This window comes from Macaca fascicularis, chromosome X, assembly GCF_037993035.2.
Source record: "Macaca fascicularis isolate 582-1 chromosome X, T2T-MFA8v1.1".
NCBI classification, from domain to species: Eukaryota; Metazoa; Chordata; class Mammalia; order Primates; family Cercopithecidae; genus Macaca; species Macaca fascicularis.
This window is the reverse complement of record NC_088395.1, coordinates 6,897,915-6,915,904: the sequence shown is the minus strand read 5'-3', so window position 1 is coordinate 6,915,904 and position 17,990 is coordinate 6,897,915. Positions and strand designations below refer to the sequence as shown.

The 17,990-nt window shown below is 41.1% G+C and overlaps 1 protein-coding gene across 7 annotated transcripts in view; it reads right to left on the bottom strand.

Annotated features, from left to right (window-relative positions):
* STS (steroid sulfatase) overlaps nucleotides 1-17,990 on the bottom strand; it is a 285,243-nt gene that overhangs the window by 164,154 nt on the left and 103,099 nt on the right. For 6 of the 7 annotated variants that reach the window (XM_065538097.1, XM_074029461.1, XM_074029460.1 and 3 more), the window contains 4 exons: nucleotides 16,798-16,938; nucleotides 13,776-13,897; nucleotides 13,550-13,672; nucleotides 11,302-11,725 (listed from right to left, as the gene is read on the bottom strand). In XM_065538097.1, the coding sequence (XP_065394169.1) occupies nucleotides 11,302-11,725; nucleotides 13,550-13,672; nucleotides 13,776-13,897; nucleotides 16,798-16,938 (810 nt within the window). Of the gene's footprint in view, nucleotides 1-11,301; nucleotides 11,726-13,549; nucleotides 13,673-13,775; nucleotides 13,898-16,797; nucleotides 16,939-17,740; nucleotides 17,845-17,990 lie in introns of those variants that run through there. The other variant, XM_045383844.2, reaches the window with a different exon arrangement.

Below are 17,990 nucleotides of genomic sequence, written 5' to 3'. Positions count from 1 at the left end.
CCAGTTTCGACTTGGATTCTCCAATTTTGGATAGCAGTCCTCTTGTTCAAAAGTTAAAAAAAAAAAGAAGAAGAAAGAGACATCCATCAACATGATTGGCAGGATCATAAAATTGTGCCATATTAAAATGTGAGGTGGAAATAAGGAAATAAATGATAAGGATGACACAACCGGCAAATAAGAGAGCCTGAAATAAAAGCTAGTTCATGAGGACTGAAAGAACAGTTGAGTCAAAGATCTGAGCTTCAGGGTTCAATCAAGGCTACAGAATGTGACCTTTGTCTTGGAATGCAGGGGAATCCTCCTTAGAAGGGGAGAAGGGAATCAATGTGATTATTATCAAAATTCACATATTTATGGAACTCGTTTTCTATCACCTCTCTATAAAGCAGTGGTTTTTCATCCTATAGGGGTGACATCAGAGATACCAGTATCTTTATGTATACTCTGTGCATCGAGTAGAGTTGATTAGGTTTGACATACAAAAACAAACCCAGAAAACTGAGAAAAGCATACTTGGCTTGCAGAAACACTGTTCCAAGATTTACCATCCAGGAACAGAAGTGAAATCAACGGTGCATGGGAATGTTGGCTAGCCAGACATAAATCACTGACTTTCCTGCACACACCTGGGGTGTAACTGACAGCCTGTGCCCAGGTGAAGGAATTCTTGCTTTGTGATATTCTTTGAGAGACCAGGAAAGACCATTTGCTTCACACCCAGGCTCAGGAAGGAGATCTGGGTCTCCCTTCCTCTCTATGACCTTGAAAGCTGAATGACACATCAGCAAGTTGGTGGAAGAAAGATTTCTCAATAACAGCTTAACTCCTTTTTTATTAGCTGGAGTACTTCAGTAAACAACTCTTTTGAAAATTTATTGCCACTGTCTTGCACACTGTGCGAAAAGATAGAACTTTCAGCTGCTACATGCCTGCGCTCCATTTGTTAAAAATACAGAAGGCAGCCCTGAGCCTTTCCAGCAACATGTAATCATTCCGATCTCAGAATCAAAAGATTTACATTCTATAGAGGCAGGAGTGAAAATTCAGGCAAGAAGATGGTTAAGGCATTTTGTTTCTGTCTGTCATAAAGTATACTTTTGATGGTCTTTAGAATAATAATCTTCATCTGAGTGTCTGACCTTTATTATTGTAGTATTGTTCCAACTGCAGTGGGCATAGGGAATAACGGGAATGCAAATAGGGATGTCAGTGAATTCCTTCTGGATACCTTCTGCTGCTGGTAATTAGAGTATGGCATAAACCAGATAGCGGTATCAACAGTCACCACCCCCCCGCCACCCCCACGAATTTCATGTGACCACCTCTGCGTGCAGCAGGTGGATTTATACATCCAGCTGTTCATGGCTTCTATCTACGAGTTTTGCAGTTATTAAGCAAATGTTCTGCTGACACACGATACCAGGCACTAGAAATATAAAGAGAGACTGGAATGGACCCCGCCATCAGCAACCCACAGTTCAGACAAGAGCATCGATGGTTAGTCCGAGCTGTCTTAAGTACCCTTACCCAGTGCTGCAGAGAATGAATTCAGAGAAGGAGAACTTATCTTAACCTGGCAGGGGTCAGAATTTGCTCCCAGAAAGAGGTAGCTTTCAATGGTTCACATAGCATGACAGCGTTTTTGAATGTTTTCCATAAACATGTAGGCTTTCGAGCTATTCACAGGTATGATATTCAGAGATACAGAAATACACGGCTGGAGAGGCATTTCCAGGGTCAGGTCTAAGTATTCTTTATCTATGCCCCAGTCAGTTGAGAATGCCATGGACCCACTAGATCTAGTATGGCAAAAGACGAACATCCCTCGGTACCTGTACTGTTACAATATGCTCAGCCTGAAACCAGAGGTTCATCCAAAAAAGAAGCCCTCCCCTCCTTTTTTTTTTCAGAGACAGGGTCTTGCTCTGTTGTGCAGGCTGGAGTGCAGTGGTGCAATCATCGCTCACTGCAGCCTACAACTCCGGAGCTTAAGAGATTCTCCCACCTCAGCTTCCTGAATAGCTGGGACGACAGGTGTGCACGACCATGCTGAGCTAATACTTCCTTATTTTTTGTAAAGACAGGGTCTCACTATATTGCCCAGACTGGTCTTGAACTCTTGGCATCAAGCAATCTTCTCACCTCAGTTCTCAAGTAGCTGGGACTACAGGCACACACCACCTTGCCCAGCTAATATTACTTTATTTTTTGTAGACACAGGGTCTTGCTGTATTGCCCAGGCTGGTCTTGAACCCCTGAGCTCAAGTGATCCTCCCACCTAGGCTTCCCAAAGTGCTAGGATTACAGGCATGAGCCACTGTGCCCGTTGCCCTCATTTTAAAATACATATCCCATAGGCCCACAAAAGTTAGAAACAAATCATGTGTTATCTACAGTTACTGAATAATGTGACTTTTTGATAATTCTTTATTTAAATTTTCCATTTTTGAATGAGCATCTGTGTGTGTCCCTCTGTATTGCCCTTAATGTTTAATCTGATTTACTTTTCTTACCATGAATTAAAATCAATATCACCCCATTCCTTTCTGGCTTACACTATTATCGAAACTAATGAAACCTCCTAAAGATCCCTTTATTCAAAAGACACTTTGAGCCAAATCACTGGTATTCATCACAGCCACTTACACTGGAGTCCAGCTGGAAATGGGAGAGGATAGGCTGGAGGCACCCAATAAATGCATTTCACGATTGTGACTGTACCAAATGGTGATAGCAGTACATAGACCAGGACAAAAAGTCCTATCTTCTTCCAATAATATATTTATCAGTTGTCATAGATTTTAGGGAATTATGATTACACAAGCAATGCTTGTAGAAAGGAGTATTTATTTATCATTAAAGTATAGACCATAGGAAATGGTAGGAGAGATTCTTCCCCATGGCTCGCCACTAAAGGTATAATCTTTTCATGTAGGCGTTTCCCCCCCACCCCTTGATTACTGACACTTTCCATCATGCTGATGTTTTGGTGTTTTTTCTGTGGAGAGATGTCAGGGAGCAGGGCTTATTGTTGTCAGAACAGGAGATCTTACCACTCCGGGAAGTCAGAGATTAAAAAAGAACTCTACATAATTTCCAAATTTTTGATTTGTTATCCATAAATCCTTTGCTAAAATAATTCATTTATAAAGAACAAGAGTTATCCTACATTGAGCTTGACTAAAACTTACTAGCTTTTATTGAAATTCTAATTATAATATCTCAAAATATACATACATAATTTAATATATTGAAACAACTTAATAAACTTCAGCCTGGAGAACTTTATACTAATGGCAAATTCCAGATAAATCTATAAACCCCATAAACGTATAACGTACTATACAGATTATGTGGATGTGTATAAAGTCATTGCCATTCTTGGAAATTTACTGTTCGAAGTGAGCATATATATATCTTCAGAGAAAAACACAAAGTGATTTACCTAAACTTAAATATTTTTCCTAGCAATGAAGCACTGCTTCAACGAATTCAGAGAAGAGGTCAACATATCTGGTTTTTCACAAAGCAGAGTGACAAACATCCATCTCTTTCTATTGAAGACATAAAACATGAATCTCATTCTACCCACCAGCGTGACACCTTTTTAAAAATTAGCCTTGACTTGAACTAAAGAAAAAAGCTGTTTGTGAATAAAATTAACTTGCTACATTCACCCACCATCCTTACCCTTTATTTTCTTTTCAGAGCATCCAGATACTTCACGATTACCATAGTAATGATAACACTACTGATACTGAAACTTATCTATAAGAATTACAGAGATGCATTCTCCTTCCTTGAGCATTGGACCTAGACTCTTCCATCTGGAGAAAGGTGTCAAGACACCCATATAACACCCTAATCTTCTTCCAGCTAATCCTCACTCGGACTAATCCTCACTCAGTAAGTCTACCGCACTGGAGTAGATGGAAATGATTCCCCCAACTGTTTATGAAGCATTCCAACATTCAAAAGGTTGAGTTAGCTCTGTTTAAATTCAGCCTCTACTCTTTATTACCTGTGGAGCTTTGTTCATTCAAACGATTTCAGTTTCAAAGTTTCTCCACGGTAAGACATCTATTTACCGACCTCATGAGGTTGTTATGTGAAGGAAGCAATGGGTGTGGAAGGTGCTCAAAATAATGTGTGTATCCACAGCACCTGACGTATAATTGGCAAGCACTCCACAGTGTCCATTACACTTGAACATGTCCCATTCTGTGTTACCATTTCTGCTGTACACCTAAGTTGGATCTGTTTTGCATTGCAATGAAGAGAGGGATGGCAAATCCCAAAGCTGTGATAATGGGATGACCCTACAGGGCACGTACAGAGAGCTGGGTATCTCTAAGAAATTTATAGTTCACTCCTTTATGCAAGAATAACAAGGATTTCTGGCTAATTAAAGTGTATTCAGGATGACCCATCTCCTGAATTACTGTACAGCGTATAACATATGGTGAGCTAATTATCCAGCTCTCTAATAATAGAAGCATCTCCCCCAGATAAATTTATCCCTGAATGAGTCAATTAGGGTGAGGGACTGTGGAATGGATGGTTATATATTCTAAATCATCGCTCTCCTCAACTTGAAAATATGTGCTTGGAATCCCAGGCCACAAACTGGGTTTGACTAAGTGGACCTCATTTGCAAGAACCACAAGCCAATGAAGCATCTTTGCCTTATGCCTCCTTGTCATTCATACCCTAATATTGCAAGCTAGCATCTCAGGAGCAAACCCTTGAGTATAAATCATATCAGTAACACAGTGTACAGAAAGCCTATAAATTTTAGAAGTAGGAGTTTTAAATCATTTTCCTCACCACCTTTGACAGATGAACTGAGAAGCAGCTGTGTACAAAAAAATATATATACATACATATATATGTTAAAATATCTAAACAAGGCACTAGTTGCAACTGGAAATTTTTAAATTCAAAAGTATTTGAGTAAATTCCACTAATACTACCATTGCTTTGATCAGGCATTCCTTTTTCGGCTGCTGAATAACTCTACCTCCATTTCTCACAAAGGTGGTAAGACCTGGCTAAATTGCTCAGAATATTCTGGATAATGAAATAACACATATAAATGTGTCTTCAGACATTGAAGGAATGTTTTATGAACATGGTGGTGTCACCAATGTTAGGATTCTTTGGTAGCATATCAAGGCCATTCTCTCAAGACTCTTGGATATCATATTTTGTGAATCAGATAACTAATCTAACGCAGACAGACAGCTCTACTCAAGGATGATTGTAACAACGTGCTTTAAATCTTTTATCTTCAGATAATGTATGTAAGAAGTTTTTTGTGAATGGCATCACAGTGTACAAAATGCTAGCATTTTCACTAATATTAACTATGCAGTGAGTGCTCCAATGTGGACAATAGCCATCTACACTAGAATCACCTATTTTGAAGAAAAAACCCTTTTGTTATAATTCAATAACCATCACCTCCAACTGTGGTGCTGCTAGAACATCTTAAATCTCTAGTTCTGAAAGAAAATCTCAGCTCTCTAATAATAATTAGAGATAATCAAGATAAACTTGTCAGGCTTCAATATCCTCATGATCATCAAATTTGTTTTGGTCCCCTCTCAAAATTATATACTGAGGAAGCCATTAGAATGCCTTGTAATCATATGAATATTTATATACCTAATAGATTAAATAATTTCTGTCAAAATACATGTCATACAAGGTGATTCACCCTGGAAGCCGAGTGTCATTTCTGACTATCCATTGTCTAATGGACACTGTATTAATCTCCACCCTGTCTGGTTTTGAGAGATTTGTGGTAGATGAAGACTGATATAAGGATGTCCAGCTTTCTCAGCAAATTTGACAAACAGCACACTGTTGTTTTCTGTCTTAAATAGACCGGCCCAAGAGTGCTGCTCCATCTTGGAATGGCTATGCTCCTGTTTATCAAATACAGTAAAGCTAGCACACTAGGTAAGAGCATAGTCAATCATGTAGACTATGACCCATTGATACATCATGAATTTAATTTAGTTCCCAAACCAGATTATTACAAAAAAACAAAACAAAACAAAACAAAAACAACAAATAGAATAAAATGGGGTGGAAAATATCAAGGCAATCACCTTAGTAAGAGAAAGATCATTTCTTAAGCTTTTGTTTCAATCACATATCTGTGTGCATCTTACTAGATGATGATATAACTGAATATATCTTATAAAGTTCCAAAGCTTTTACATGAGATCACGTGTCAGCATCACCTTCTAGAAAAATCTAGGTGACAAATAACTGCAGTGTTTCTGCACAGTAGCCAAAGCTCATACACATATACAAAACCCAGTGTTTCTCAGAGTGCCCTATGAAACACCCAGTTTAGAATGTCTTGAGAAGCTTAGTAAAATGCTGATGCAAAGTCTCGCTTTGGAACTACTCTGTGACAGTCCCAAGAGTTCATCTTGGCCATCTTCAGCTGCAATAAGCATCTCCGGGGTTTTCCTTATGCAAAGTCTGAGGTATCGCTTGTCTACCCCTGTAGACCTGGACTCTCCCTTTTCCCTTCTTTGTCTACCTGCAGGAAGTCATAGTGATCCTGTATTATATGCCACCATACACTAGCCTAGCAAAGGTCACCTACAATGCATAGTTCTGAACCAAGTGCCATGCCCAGGAGGCAGGTGGCCAGCCCTGCAATGCCTGCTTCTGGCTGTGTGGGTTGACCATGGGCACTGATAACTCCGCAATATCTCTGTACAAATAATACTTGAAATAAATGTTCAGGAGTGTGACTGACAGCTTGAAGTCTTCCTTCCTCTCTTAGGAATTGCATGACATCCTTCACCATGCCATTTTGCTGTGAGCAGAATCCGATAGGTTTCTGCAGTCTCTGGCACCTGGGTAAGACAGGCTGTCAGCATGGGCATGACATGATGGAGCTATGGCTACCCACAGACCCCAACGTTTACCCAGGACAGGCACCCAGACTACACGCATATTGCCCAAGAACAGCTCACAACCCCTCCAGCATGTGCCTGTCAGCCCAAACCTGTGAAAATCATGACAAATAGCCCACTTCTTATCTGAATTCTGACAGACCTATAAATAGTTGCTTAAAGGACTTTTAGTGGCTATTATCCATCCCTGGGCAGAAAATTCTTTATTCTTTACATTAATACTTGCTGCTGCTGTACATGTATCTCTCCTATAGCTTCCCTTGGAAATCAATTTCAATAATTTATCTCTTTATAAGTTAAATACATATGTGTGTAAAGCACACACACACGCATATATATACACAAACACACACACATATGTATTTACATATATATATACAGACACATACACACATACAACACCACACTATAGATTTTCTTTTTTTTTTTTTTTTTGAGACGGAGTACTCCATTTTTCTCTGATGAAAATATTAAAATACCAATAAACAGTATACTTCACATCAATGCTTCAAGTACAGACATGCATCATATAGTGACAGAGATATGTTCTGAGAAATGTATCATTAAGCAATTTCATCATTCTGCAAACATCGTACAGTGCACTTACACAAGCCTAGATGGTACAGCCCACTACACACCCAGGCTATATGGTAGAGCCTATTGCTCCTAGGCTACAAACCTGCACAGCATGTGACTGTACTGAGTACTGCAGGCAACTGCAATGCAATGGAAAGTATTTGTGTATCTAGATATATGTACACATAGAAAAGGTACAGGAAAAAATGCAGTATAAAAGATACAAATGTGGCCAGGTGTGGTGGCTCATGCCAATAATCCCAGCACTTTGGGAGGCCGAGGCAGGTGGATCATTCAGGGTCAGGAGTTTGAGAACAGCCTGACCAACACGGTGAAACCCCGTCTCTACTGAAAATACAAAAATTAGCTGGGCGTGGTAGTGGGCACCTGTAATCCCAGCTACTTCAGAGGCTGAGGCAGAGAATCACTTAAACCCGGGAAGGGGAGATTGCAGAGAGTCGAGATCGCACTACTGCACTCCAGCCTGGGCAATAGAGTGAGAGTCTGTCTCAAAAAACAAAAAAGATACAAACATACAGCTGTATAAGGCAGCTCCATTATAATTTCATGGGACCTCCGTCATATACATGGTCCATTGTTGACCAAAATGTTATTATGTGGTACATGTCTGCAATCCAAATTTCATAATAAATTAGCCCCTTTCGTTTACACTTATCTATAACCTTGGGCAAATTCCTTCCACTTCCACTCACATAGCTGTAATATCAAATAATTCTTTTTTAAAATTCCAAGGCTGGTGTTGATTTTTCTCCTGGTGTGCCTACCTTTTTTACTTACGAATGTCTGTTAAATATTAATTTGCCTAGAGTCTGCACTAAGTAGGTGTTTGCTCACATGTTCTTTTATTCTTTTGTTGCAGAGTCTGCCCTTTCTCTCCAGCTGTTCATGAGGTTTCCATGGGGCTTTATTAAATGTCAGTAATTTCCAAATGCAGTCCTCTGTTCCAGGTTAACCCAAGCACTGCAATTTTTATCCCTCTGACATACTTAGCTGCTCATAAAATTTCATCTGAAATATTCCTCAGCTTTAAAACAAATTTGAAAATCACTGCTCGCAGTAGGAAAATCACTGCTATATGTTCAGTAAGGCCATTTCATTTTCTTCTTCCTGAAGACATGGGGAGACTACCTCTTAGCCCCATGTCAAGTCAGGGTGGAGATGTGGGGCCTGGTCTACATGCTGACCCCTGGGTCAGTGAAGTAAGGAAAAGTCCTCAAGAGACCCTTCAACTCTTTTCTCCTGTGGATGCTATTGGGAAGGCCATCTATTGAGATTGACAGAACTACAAGATACTAGCAACCTGGATCCCCGAGTCTCCTCATGGAGCAAAGCTTCCCTAGAGCATCACCCAACCAGCAATAGATTTTGCATGGGCAAGAAACAAATTTTCAAGTATGAATCCACTGAGATTTTGTCAGTCTTCACTGACAAAAACAGACCCTGGCAGCAGAAGTGGGATGTTAACCAAAATAAAAACTTAAATTATGTGGTGCTCCCTCAGCAGTTGGGCAGCCAGTACATAGAGTACTCTCTGGAACCAAGTCCCAGAGGCTGAAACTGAGAATACTTACAATGACCAATGACCAGTTTATATATTTCACAGTTAAATGACAATTTAGATTTTAATAAAATCTGTTGAACTGAGAGGTAGTGTGAACTATAAGAACCAATCATTCTATTTTTGTCTCATTTTTAGAGGGAGGAAGTGATACTATCAATTGCAACTTTTGTGTAAGTCACTTCATAGTCTCTTCAGACACCCAAACCATATGTGGGTTTCTGTCAGAGTCGATGAAACACTTTTGTGGTACCAGAGAGATATAATAAAATACACCCTATGATTTATCTATTGCATAATCTGTGATGTTGTGGGTAGCAGGACACTGTTGTACCTCCAGGTGAATGGGTTGCTCCTATGTTGTTTCATAACTGGAAGAAGAGAGTGAGGAGAACCACTGCCCATTTCCAAACTCCAGTAAAGCATCAACTCCATGCCCACAAGATCTGGACATAGGAACACAACATCTTCCACGTGAGGAAATGACAACATAATTTTCATAGAGTACATTACTTTTTACCTTTCTCACCAGCCCTAACTTATGTAGCTTCCACATACCTTAACTATGTATTTTCTTCTTAGACTGAGCATATTTGCTTGTTTTAAAATTAAATCCCTAATATACTTTCCCTTCATCACAATAACTTCCTTTTCACTGTCATTCATTGTTCAATCCAGAGATTCATTTTACAGTTTTGTGTCATGCAATTAATTGGATGACAAACCAATATTACCTATATTTCCTCTATCTCCTTTATAATTTTTAAATCACCACCCAAACTCTCTTTTCAATCTCCCATAGCGTTTAAGTCACCATAAAGACCAAATGTCTGATTTTCAGACGAACTTTCCATTTCTCTTTAAAGTCCTGTCCTCCACAGTATTTGCTTGTTTTGAATAGCAAGTGCTCTTGACATAGGCTCTATATAATATCTGCTTAATTCTATCTACTTATGCTCTCTATATTATGTATTATAATATAGATATATATTATACCTACCTATGTAACTCAGGAATGCTGTCTGCTCCGCTGTTAATGGTTACTCCACTTACAGATTGCAATCCCCAAAACGATAAACTCAATGGGACCCGAAAGACCCAAAAGACATCATTCACTTCACCCAGTTTACTCACAGAGCTTTTTGTTCTGCTTTGTTTGCTCAGAGATTAACCCAAAATATTTTGGATCTTTCCACATTGTTTATATCACAAGGACAACCTCTAAACTAAACATAAGCCATTTTCTTGCCTCTCTTGATGGCCACATTTGAAGATTAAAGACCAGTGGGGCTGGGTACCTGGCTTACACCTGTAATCCCAGCACTTTGGGAGGCCGAGGTGGGTGGATCACCTGAGGTCAGGAGTTCAAAATGCAGACTGACCAAGTTGGTTAAACCCTGTCTCTACTAAAAAGAGAAAAAAAAATTCGCCAGGCATGGTGGCAGACACCTGCAATGCAGCTACTCAGGAGGCTGAGGCAGAATCACCTGAATCTGGGAGATGGAGGTTGCAGTGAGCAGAGATGGCATCACTTGCACTCCAGCCTGGGCAACACAGTGAGACTCCATCTCAAAAAAAAAAAAAAAAAAAAATGGCCCGCAGGATATCTGACACCTCCTTTGTCATCAGCAGACATTATTTTGCCGTGGACTTTCCAGCCCAGGATGTGGGGAATGTTGGCAAAGACACTCTAAGGAGAGCACACTGCATTGAAATACCTTTCTAAGGCCATTAAACATGTGCTATGGTGAGTGTTGGCTGAAGAAATGTGTTAGGCATGGAAGGGAAAATGTGGCTAGCATAATAATCCTGCTGGTTCTGGTCGGGCGCAGTGGCTCACGCCTGTAATCCCAGCACTTTGGGAGGCTGATGCGGGCGGATCACAAGGTCAGGAGATCGAGACCATCCTGGCTAACACGGTGAAACCTCGTCTCTACTGAAAATACAAAAAATTAGCCGGGCATGGTGGTGGGCACCTGTAGTTCCAGCTACTTGGGAGGCTGAGGCAGCAGAATGGCATGAACCCCGGGAAGGCAGAACTTGCAGTGAGCTGAGATCGTGCCACTGCACTCCAGCCTGGGCGACAGAGCAAGACTCCGTCTCAAAAAAAAAAAAAAAACCTCTGCTGGTTCTTCCACCTCCACGAGAAATCACCCAGAATGTTTTCTAACAGGCAGCATCAGAGGACAAGGCAATACCCACCGCTGTATGAACTGGGCCGCCTCCACCGTTAGCCTCTGGGTGAGATTGTCGTAGGACATGGGCTGTTGAATGATCTCATAGTTCCTCATCATGAAGCAGTTCAGGGGCCGGAAGTAATGAAGGAAGCCCAAGAAAAGGGTCAGGATTAGGGCTGCTAGGAAGAGAAGGCTGAAAAAAATGCCTAGAGGCATGCGGAGTAGCCCCAGACAATTGAGTGCAGCGAAGGTAAGGAGGGTGACCCCGATGATCTGCAGGGGGATGAAGACCAGCCTCTTGAAGCCTGTGGTGAAGACGCTGCCCTCTCCGGGCTTGCAGTCTCTCAGATTGGTCAAGGAGATCCCATAGAAATAATTGAAGCCGTGATGTAAAGGGTGGTGACAGAAGTCAGTCTTGCTGTGACAGCTCATTCCAAGGTGCCATTTCCCTGAGAAAACAAATGGGGGATCACTTCAGTCCCAATAAACACACTGATTCAAATCCAAGCTACTGTTCCCACGCACTGAAAAGGAGGCTCTGACTATTTCATGAAGCTAGCCTTCCCGCTCATAGGACCCTAGAGTTTTTCACTTTTTTTTTCCCACAAACGCTAAGGTATTACCTACTCACTCTACCAGAAAATAAGAACTAATTTAGCTATTACAATAAAACAAAACAAAAAAACAAAATCTCAACCAGATAAAAATCCTCTACTCACTCTACCAAGAAATACGAACTAATTTAGTGATTTCAACAAAACAAAACAAAACAAAACAACAACCACAAAAACCCCAATCAGATAAAAATCCAAAAAGAAAACTAGCTAACATCTTTAATAGACAGGAAACCACACTTTAAAGAAAAACAGAAGTTTTTTTTTTTTCTTTTTCCTGGTCAGATGCTTTTCTGAGCTAGGCCCTTAAAATTAAAGTTTTAGAAGCAACTTAATTTTGTTCCTTGAATGTTAAAAGTGGAAATGAATCCTTACTTCAGAACCTAGCCCTGAGGCATGAGGAAATCACACTCAGTAACTCAGCAATTATTTTAAGCACCTCTGAAAATTTCTTATAAAATGTTAATTAGATCACTAAATTAATGAGTGCCTTACAAAAGAAAAAAATGATAGTTTTTTAACAAGATTTTGGAAGAAAGGAAAGGGTCATTTTGCTCCTCTGAGATTTGCTAGGATTCATTTTATGGCCTGCTTAGATTCAAGCTCTTCATGCAAACAGGAAGGCTTCAATCCTATCTACAGGATAAAATCAGTGGGTGTGTAAACCAAGACAAATTCTGACATAATTTTATATTGGAAAGTAAAATGAAAATCTTTATCAATAGCATGGTGTGTATAGTTTTGTACATTCTCTCTATGTATATGTCTATCTTTCATTTGTTCCATCTATCATCTATTTCATCCATCCAATTGCCTCATTATCTATCTATCCATGCTATGTCATTTTTATCTCCCTGCATCTATTTATCTATAACATCTATCTATCTATCTATCTATCTATCTATCTATCTATCTATCTATCCGTCATATCTATCATCATCTATTTCATGCATCCATCCATCCCATCTACCTCATCTTTGTCCCTCTCTGCATCCATCTATCTATCTATCTATCTATCTATCTATCTATCTATCTATCTATCTATCTATTTATCTATCTATCTAATCTATTTTTCTATTTCACTATCTATCTATCTAGCTAGTTAGTTATCATCTATTCCACCCATCCATCCATCCATCCATCCATCCATCCATCCATCCATCCATCCCATCTATCTCACCTTTGTCTCTCTCTCCATCTATCTATCTATCTAGCTAGCTAGCTATCTATCTATCTATCTAGCTAGCTAGCTAGCTAGCTATTTCTCTACCTATTATCTATCTATCCAACCATTCATCAATGCTTTCTTCCATCTATCCATTCATCCATTCATCCATCTATCATTAGGTATCATCTAAGTATCTATTTATCTATACACACACACAACACACACACACACAACACACACATACACACGCACAAACACACAACACACACACACACACATCTATACATTCGAGTAGTCCAGATAGACTCATTGTGTTTTAGCCTACAAATGAAATCATTTTGTTCCCATTTAAAGTTGTGCAAAGTGTACCAGCAATGTCATCCCTAAGATAACTGTCATGATGTCCTCTCCCGCTCTTTTGCTAACTTTGTCCAAGTCCTCCCTGCCGTTCCCATACCTATAGATGGTTCCCATCCCATAGATGCCCATACCTATCAGTGCTGTTGAATAACCTTGATCCTTCAGAAGCTTAGCAAAGGTAATCTCATTGGTGGGAAGTCCTCCCGAAGAGGCTGTGAAGAGGAAAACTCCAGTGCGGGACCAAGATGCCATTCCTGAACGAGGAAAAAAATCAACCCTTAGGAACCAGGAGATACCTGGAGGTGGGAGGCTGTCCCGAAGGAGACCACAGCCCCTGCGATGCAGATAGGAGGTTACCTGATCGGACAGGGTACCGGCCAGTCATGAAGGCTGCCCTGCTTGGTGTGCACAGGGGTGATGCTGCCAGGTGCTGAGTGAGTTTCACTCCCCCACTGGCCAACCGGTCGATATTGGGAGTCCTGGAACAAAAGAATCATGGCATTTGTGATCATTTTCACTTAATGTTCATGGATTTATTTTTGAGACAGGATCTCACTCTATCACCCAGGCTAGAGTGCAGTTGCGCGATCTCGGCTCACTGCAACCTCCACCTCTCGTGTTCAAGCAATTCTCTCATCTCAGCCTTGTGAGTAGCTGGGACTATAGGCACGCACAACCATGCCTGGCTAATTTTTGTATTTTTTTGGTAGACGCAGGGTTTCACCACGTTGGCCAGGCTGGTCTCAAACTCCTGACCCCAAGTGATCTGCCCACCTCGGCCTCCCAAAGTGCTGGGATTATAGGCATGAGCCACTGTGGCCAGCTCTGTGATAATTTTCAAAATGAAACTATCTGTGGCTCTTTATAGTGGGAAACTTCTCAATGAGCAAGGGCGAGTCTGGGGTTATGTGGGAGAGAGGCAAGATGAGAGGCAGGGGAGGTGGTGAAGAAGTGATACAGAATCAAGACTCAAGCTGCAACAAAACCATGGAGATGTGTGAATGATGCAGGCGGGGCATCCCCAGAAGGTCCATTCATGCTACAGAGGGCTCTGAGCTCCTGGTCTCACTAACCCTGAATTAGAAGAGAGAAACCAAGTCTTCAAAATAGGATACTGCAGGGAGGGAAAGAAGGGGTGAATGAAGATGAGGCTTCACTCTTCTCCCATCCACATCTCCCAAGTTACCTCTGTGTCACCAAAGAAGAAATCTCCATGGTCAATCTGACTCCCCTCTCTTCCCAACCACAGCCAAAGGGAATTCCACAAGCAGCTTTAATGAGCCCCTGCCTAATTTCCACATGCCCCCAGGGACAGGGAATAATCAGACTCCATGTGCCTCAACCAGTGAGCATCAACAAATGGGTTAATATCCTCCAGGGAAAAGGCACAAATACTACAGTGAAGAAACTAGATGCTGTGACTCCCAAATACCCTTTGTTGGCTTATATTTTTATGCTTAATAAAGTCTTATTTATGAGTTCACTTGTAGAGTGATACCTTTTGCAAGATAAGCCATCCTGATGCCTTTCTCTATGAATGGATTGGCTGATCATTTTGGGAAGTCATTTAGCAATTAATATCTTTTAGTTTTTGGACCATACCAAGCTATACCCCACAAGATATATCCCATGTCCTCCACCAGGAATCCAGGTCCCTTCTTCCCTGCCTGGCTTATCATCTGCCATCCTTCAGTTCCAGGTACAGATGGAATTCTCATGAGCCTCCAGCACCCTTCCTTGTTTATGCAAGGGGATTGACCTATATTTGGAACAGTAGTCCATACTCCACCAGACCAGCAGCTTCCTCACTGTAAAGCAATGGCATGGCTAATTGTGCTCCCCTTCAAGATGGCTGCCTGTAGGATGGGAGTATACATCTTGTTCATTCGTCCCATGGCTTCCCTAGACCAATGCCCTTACAGAGTAGTACTGCAGTGATGCATAGCTTGAAGGGGGAAATAATTTCATTGCATCTGTAATGTCAAACTAGTGATCATTTATTAATTTAGTGAATGTGTTTAATTACAAATAATTCTATTTTGCTTTTTTCTTAAAGGGTAAGATGCTTAGAAGACAGAGACTGTTTTTGCATTTGAATTAAATCTCCTAGTATCTATATTGGCCTACAAAAAAAAAAGTGACTATTTTGGGGTGTGATATTACAAAATATAAAAATGAGAAATGTAATTCAGAAATAATGGGACTCTAATATAGAGACCAAGGCAGATTTAGGGTAGATATTGCCATGGATTCTTCCATGGGGCCTTATAGACATTTTTTCTTTTGATAACTGGTAAAGATTTAACCTTAAAGACTTGATTTTAACTTTTTAATTAAGACATCTTGGTAGGAACAGTTATCTATTATCTTAATATATCTTAGGAATATATAATATTAAAGAAATAGATAAAATGAAAAAGCTGCATAAAATCATGATGCTGATAAGAAAAACTAAATTAATAAGATCTATATCACAAATGTATAAAGTGATCTGTAAACATTTTACAAAAGTAGGCAAAAGGTGGGACACTTAAAGTGCCCTCTTAAAATTGCAGATCTTATCCTTGCATATGCTTTTTAAAAATTTAAGCAATGTCATAGGTCAATATACTCTTAAAAAAATAAAAAGCAACATTTGATGCAAAGTTTCAGATTGAAAGTGAGATACATTTGGCTATGTGTTGTGGGAAAGATTTTCCTTAATATAATAATCTATTTAATTTTTGTTTGGTCTGATATGTAATGATGAAATATACTTTCCAAGATTTCTCTTGTTAAGAAGATGAGGAGTAAGAGAATGGCATGAAAAAAAAAATCAGTGTCCCATGGCACTTGGCAATGGGTCCATTCCTGGCTTCAGGTATTGTATTTAGTATTCATATATCCTACAAGAAAGTTCTGGTCCAGTGCAGTGGCTCACGCCTGTAATCCCAGCACTTTGGGAGGCTGAGGTGGGTGGATCACGAAGTCGGGAGTTTGAGACCAGCCTGGCCAACATAGTGAAATCCCATCTCTTCTAAAAATATAAAAAATTAGCCAGGCATGGCGGCACACGCCTATAGTCCCAGCTACTCGAGAGGCTGAGGGAGGAGAATGGCTTCAACCTAGGAGGCAGAGGTTGCAGTGATTCCCAAGATCGTGCCACCGCACTGCAGCCTGGGTGACAGTGTGAGACTACTTCTCAAAAAAAAAAAAGAAAAAAGAAAGTTCTGGTAGAAGCAGACACCTACATCTCAGTGTATCTACATGAAGCCAGGCATGGTTTGGAGGGTTTTGAACGTTTCTACATGTTCTGTGCTCTGTAGATCAACATTAACAATGCCGGGGACTGTTGCCTATGAATACAGCCATGTGTTTACTGAGGAGCTGCATTACCAACCTGAGAGTTTTGTTCCCATAGCACCCAGGATCTCCAATGCCGAGGTCGTCAGCCATCACCAGGATGATGTTCGGCCTTGATGCTGTGTGGCTCTCGGCTTCCCAGAGGAAGAACAGTAGGAGGAAAGGGATCTTCATCTTTCTGTAAAGGACAAGGACACAAAAAGGAACTGAAAGATGCCGGCTCGAGACAAGGTTTTGCTCTGTTGCCCAGGCTGGGGTGAAGTGTTAGGTCTTAGTTCACTACAACCTTGAAGTCTTGGGTTCAAGCAATCCTCCTGCCTCAGCTCCCAAGTACTTGGGACTATAGGCATGTGTCACCATACTCAGCTAATTTTTGTGGTTTTTGTAGAGATAAGGTCTTGCTATGTTGCCCAGGCTGGTCCCGAACTTCTGGGCACAAACAATCCTCCTGCCTCACCCTTGTAAAGTGCTAAGATTACAGGCCTGAACCACTGTGCCTTTCTAAGGCACTGTAACTTTCTTTTTTTTTTTTTTTTTTTTTTTTTTTTGAGACGGAGCCTCGCTCTGTAGCCCAGGCTGGAGTGCAGTGGCCGGATCTCAGCTCACTGCAAGCTCCGCCTCCCGGGTTCACGCCATTCTCCTGCCTCAGCCTCCCGAGTAGCTGGGACTACAGGCGCCCGCCACCTCGCCCGGCTAGTTTTTTGTATTTTTTAGTAGAGACGGGGTTTCACCGTGTTAACCAGGATGGTCTCGATCTCCCGACCTCGTGATCCGCCCGTCTCGGCCTCCCAAAGTGCTGGGATTACAGGCTTGAGCCACCGCGCCCGGCCAAGGCACTGTAACTTTCTAAGGAAACATAGAAACCTCTCAAAACTCAGTGTATGGGGTCAACAGCCTGGGGCAGCTCTTTGTGCTGGAAAACGTACAGAGGGAAGAGAATTCATCCATCATCCATGTCTGCCATCCCAACACTCTCTCACCTCACTGCATTTCATTCCTTGTGAGAATAACAGGTGAAGGAATCTTTGGGGAGGATGGCGGCTTGAACACACACACAGTGTCTTGCTTGTATGGAGGTCTGTGTACGTGTTCCAGCAGCCTGCTTCCTTTGAGTTCTACCCCCTCTTGTTGAGGAGGATGTGGGCTTTCTACTTCATTTTGCTGTTTGCCTCTCTTCTCACTCTTGCGGTTTTGCTGCCCCACCCTGCAACAGCTTCTCCATTTAGAACC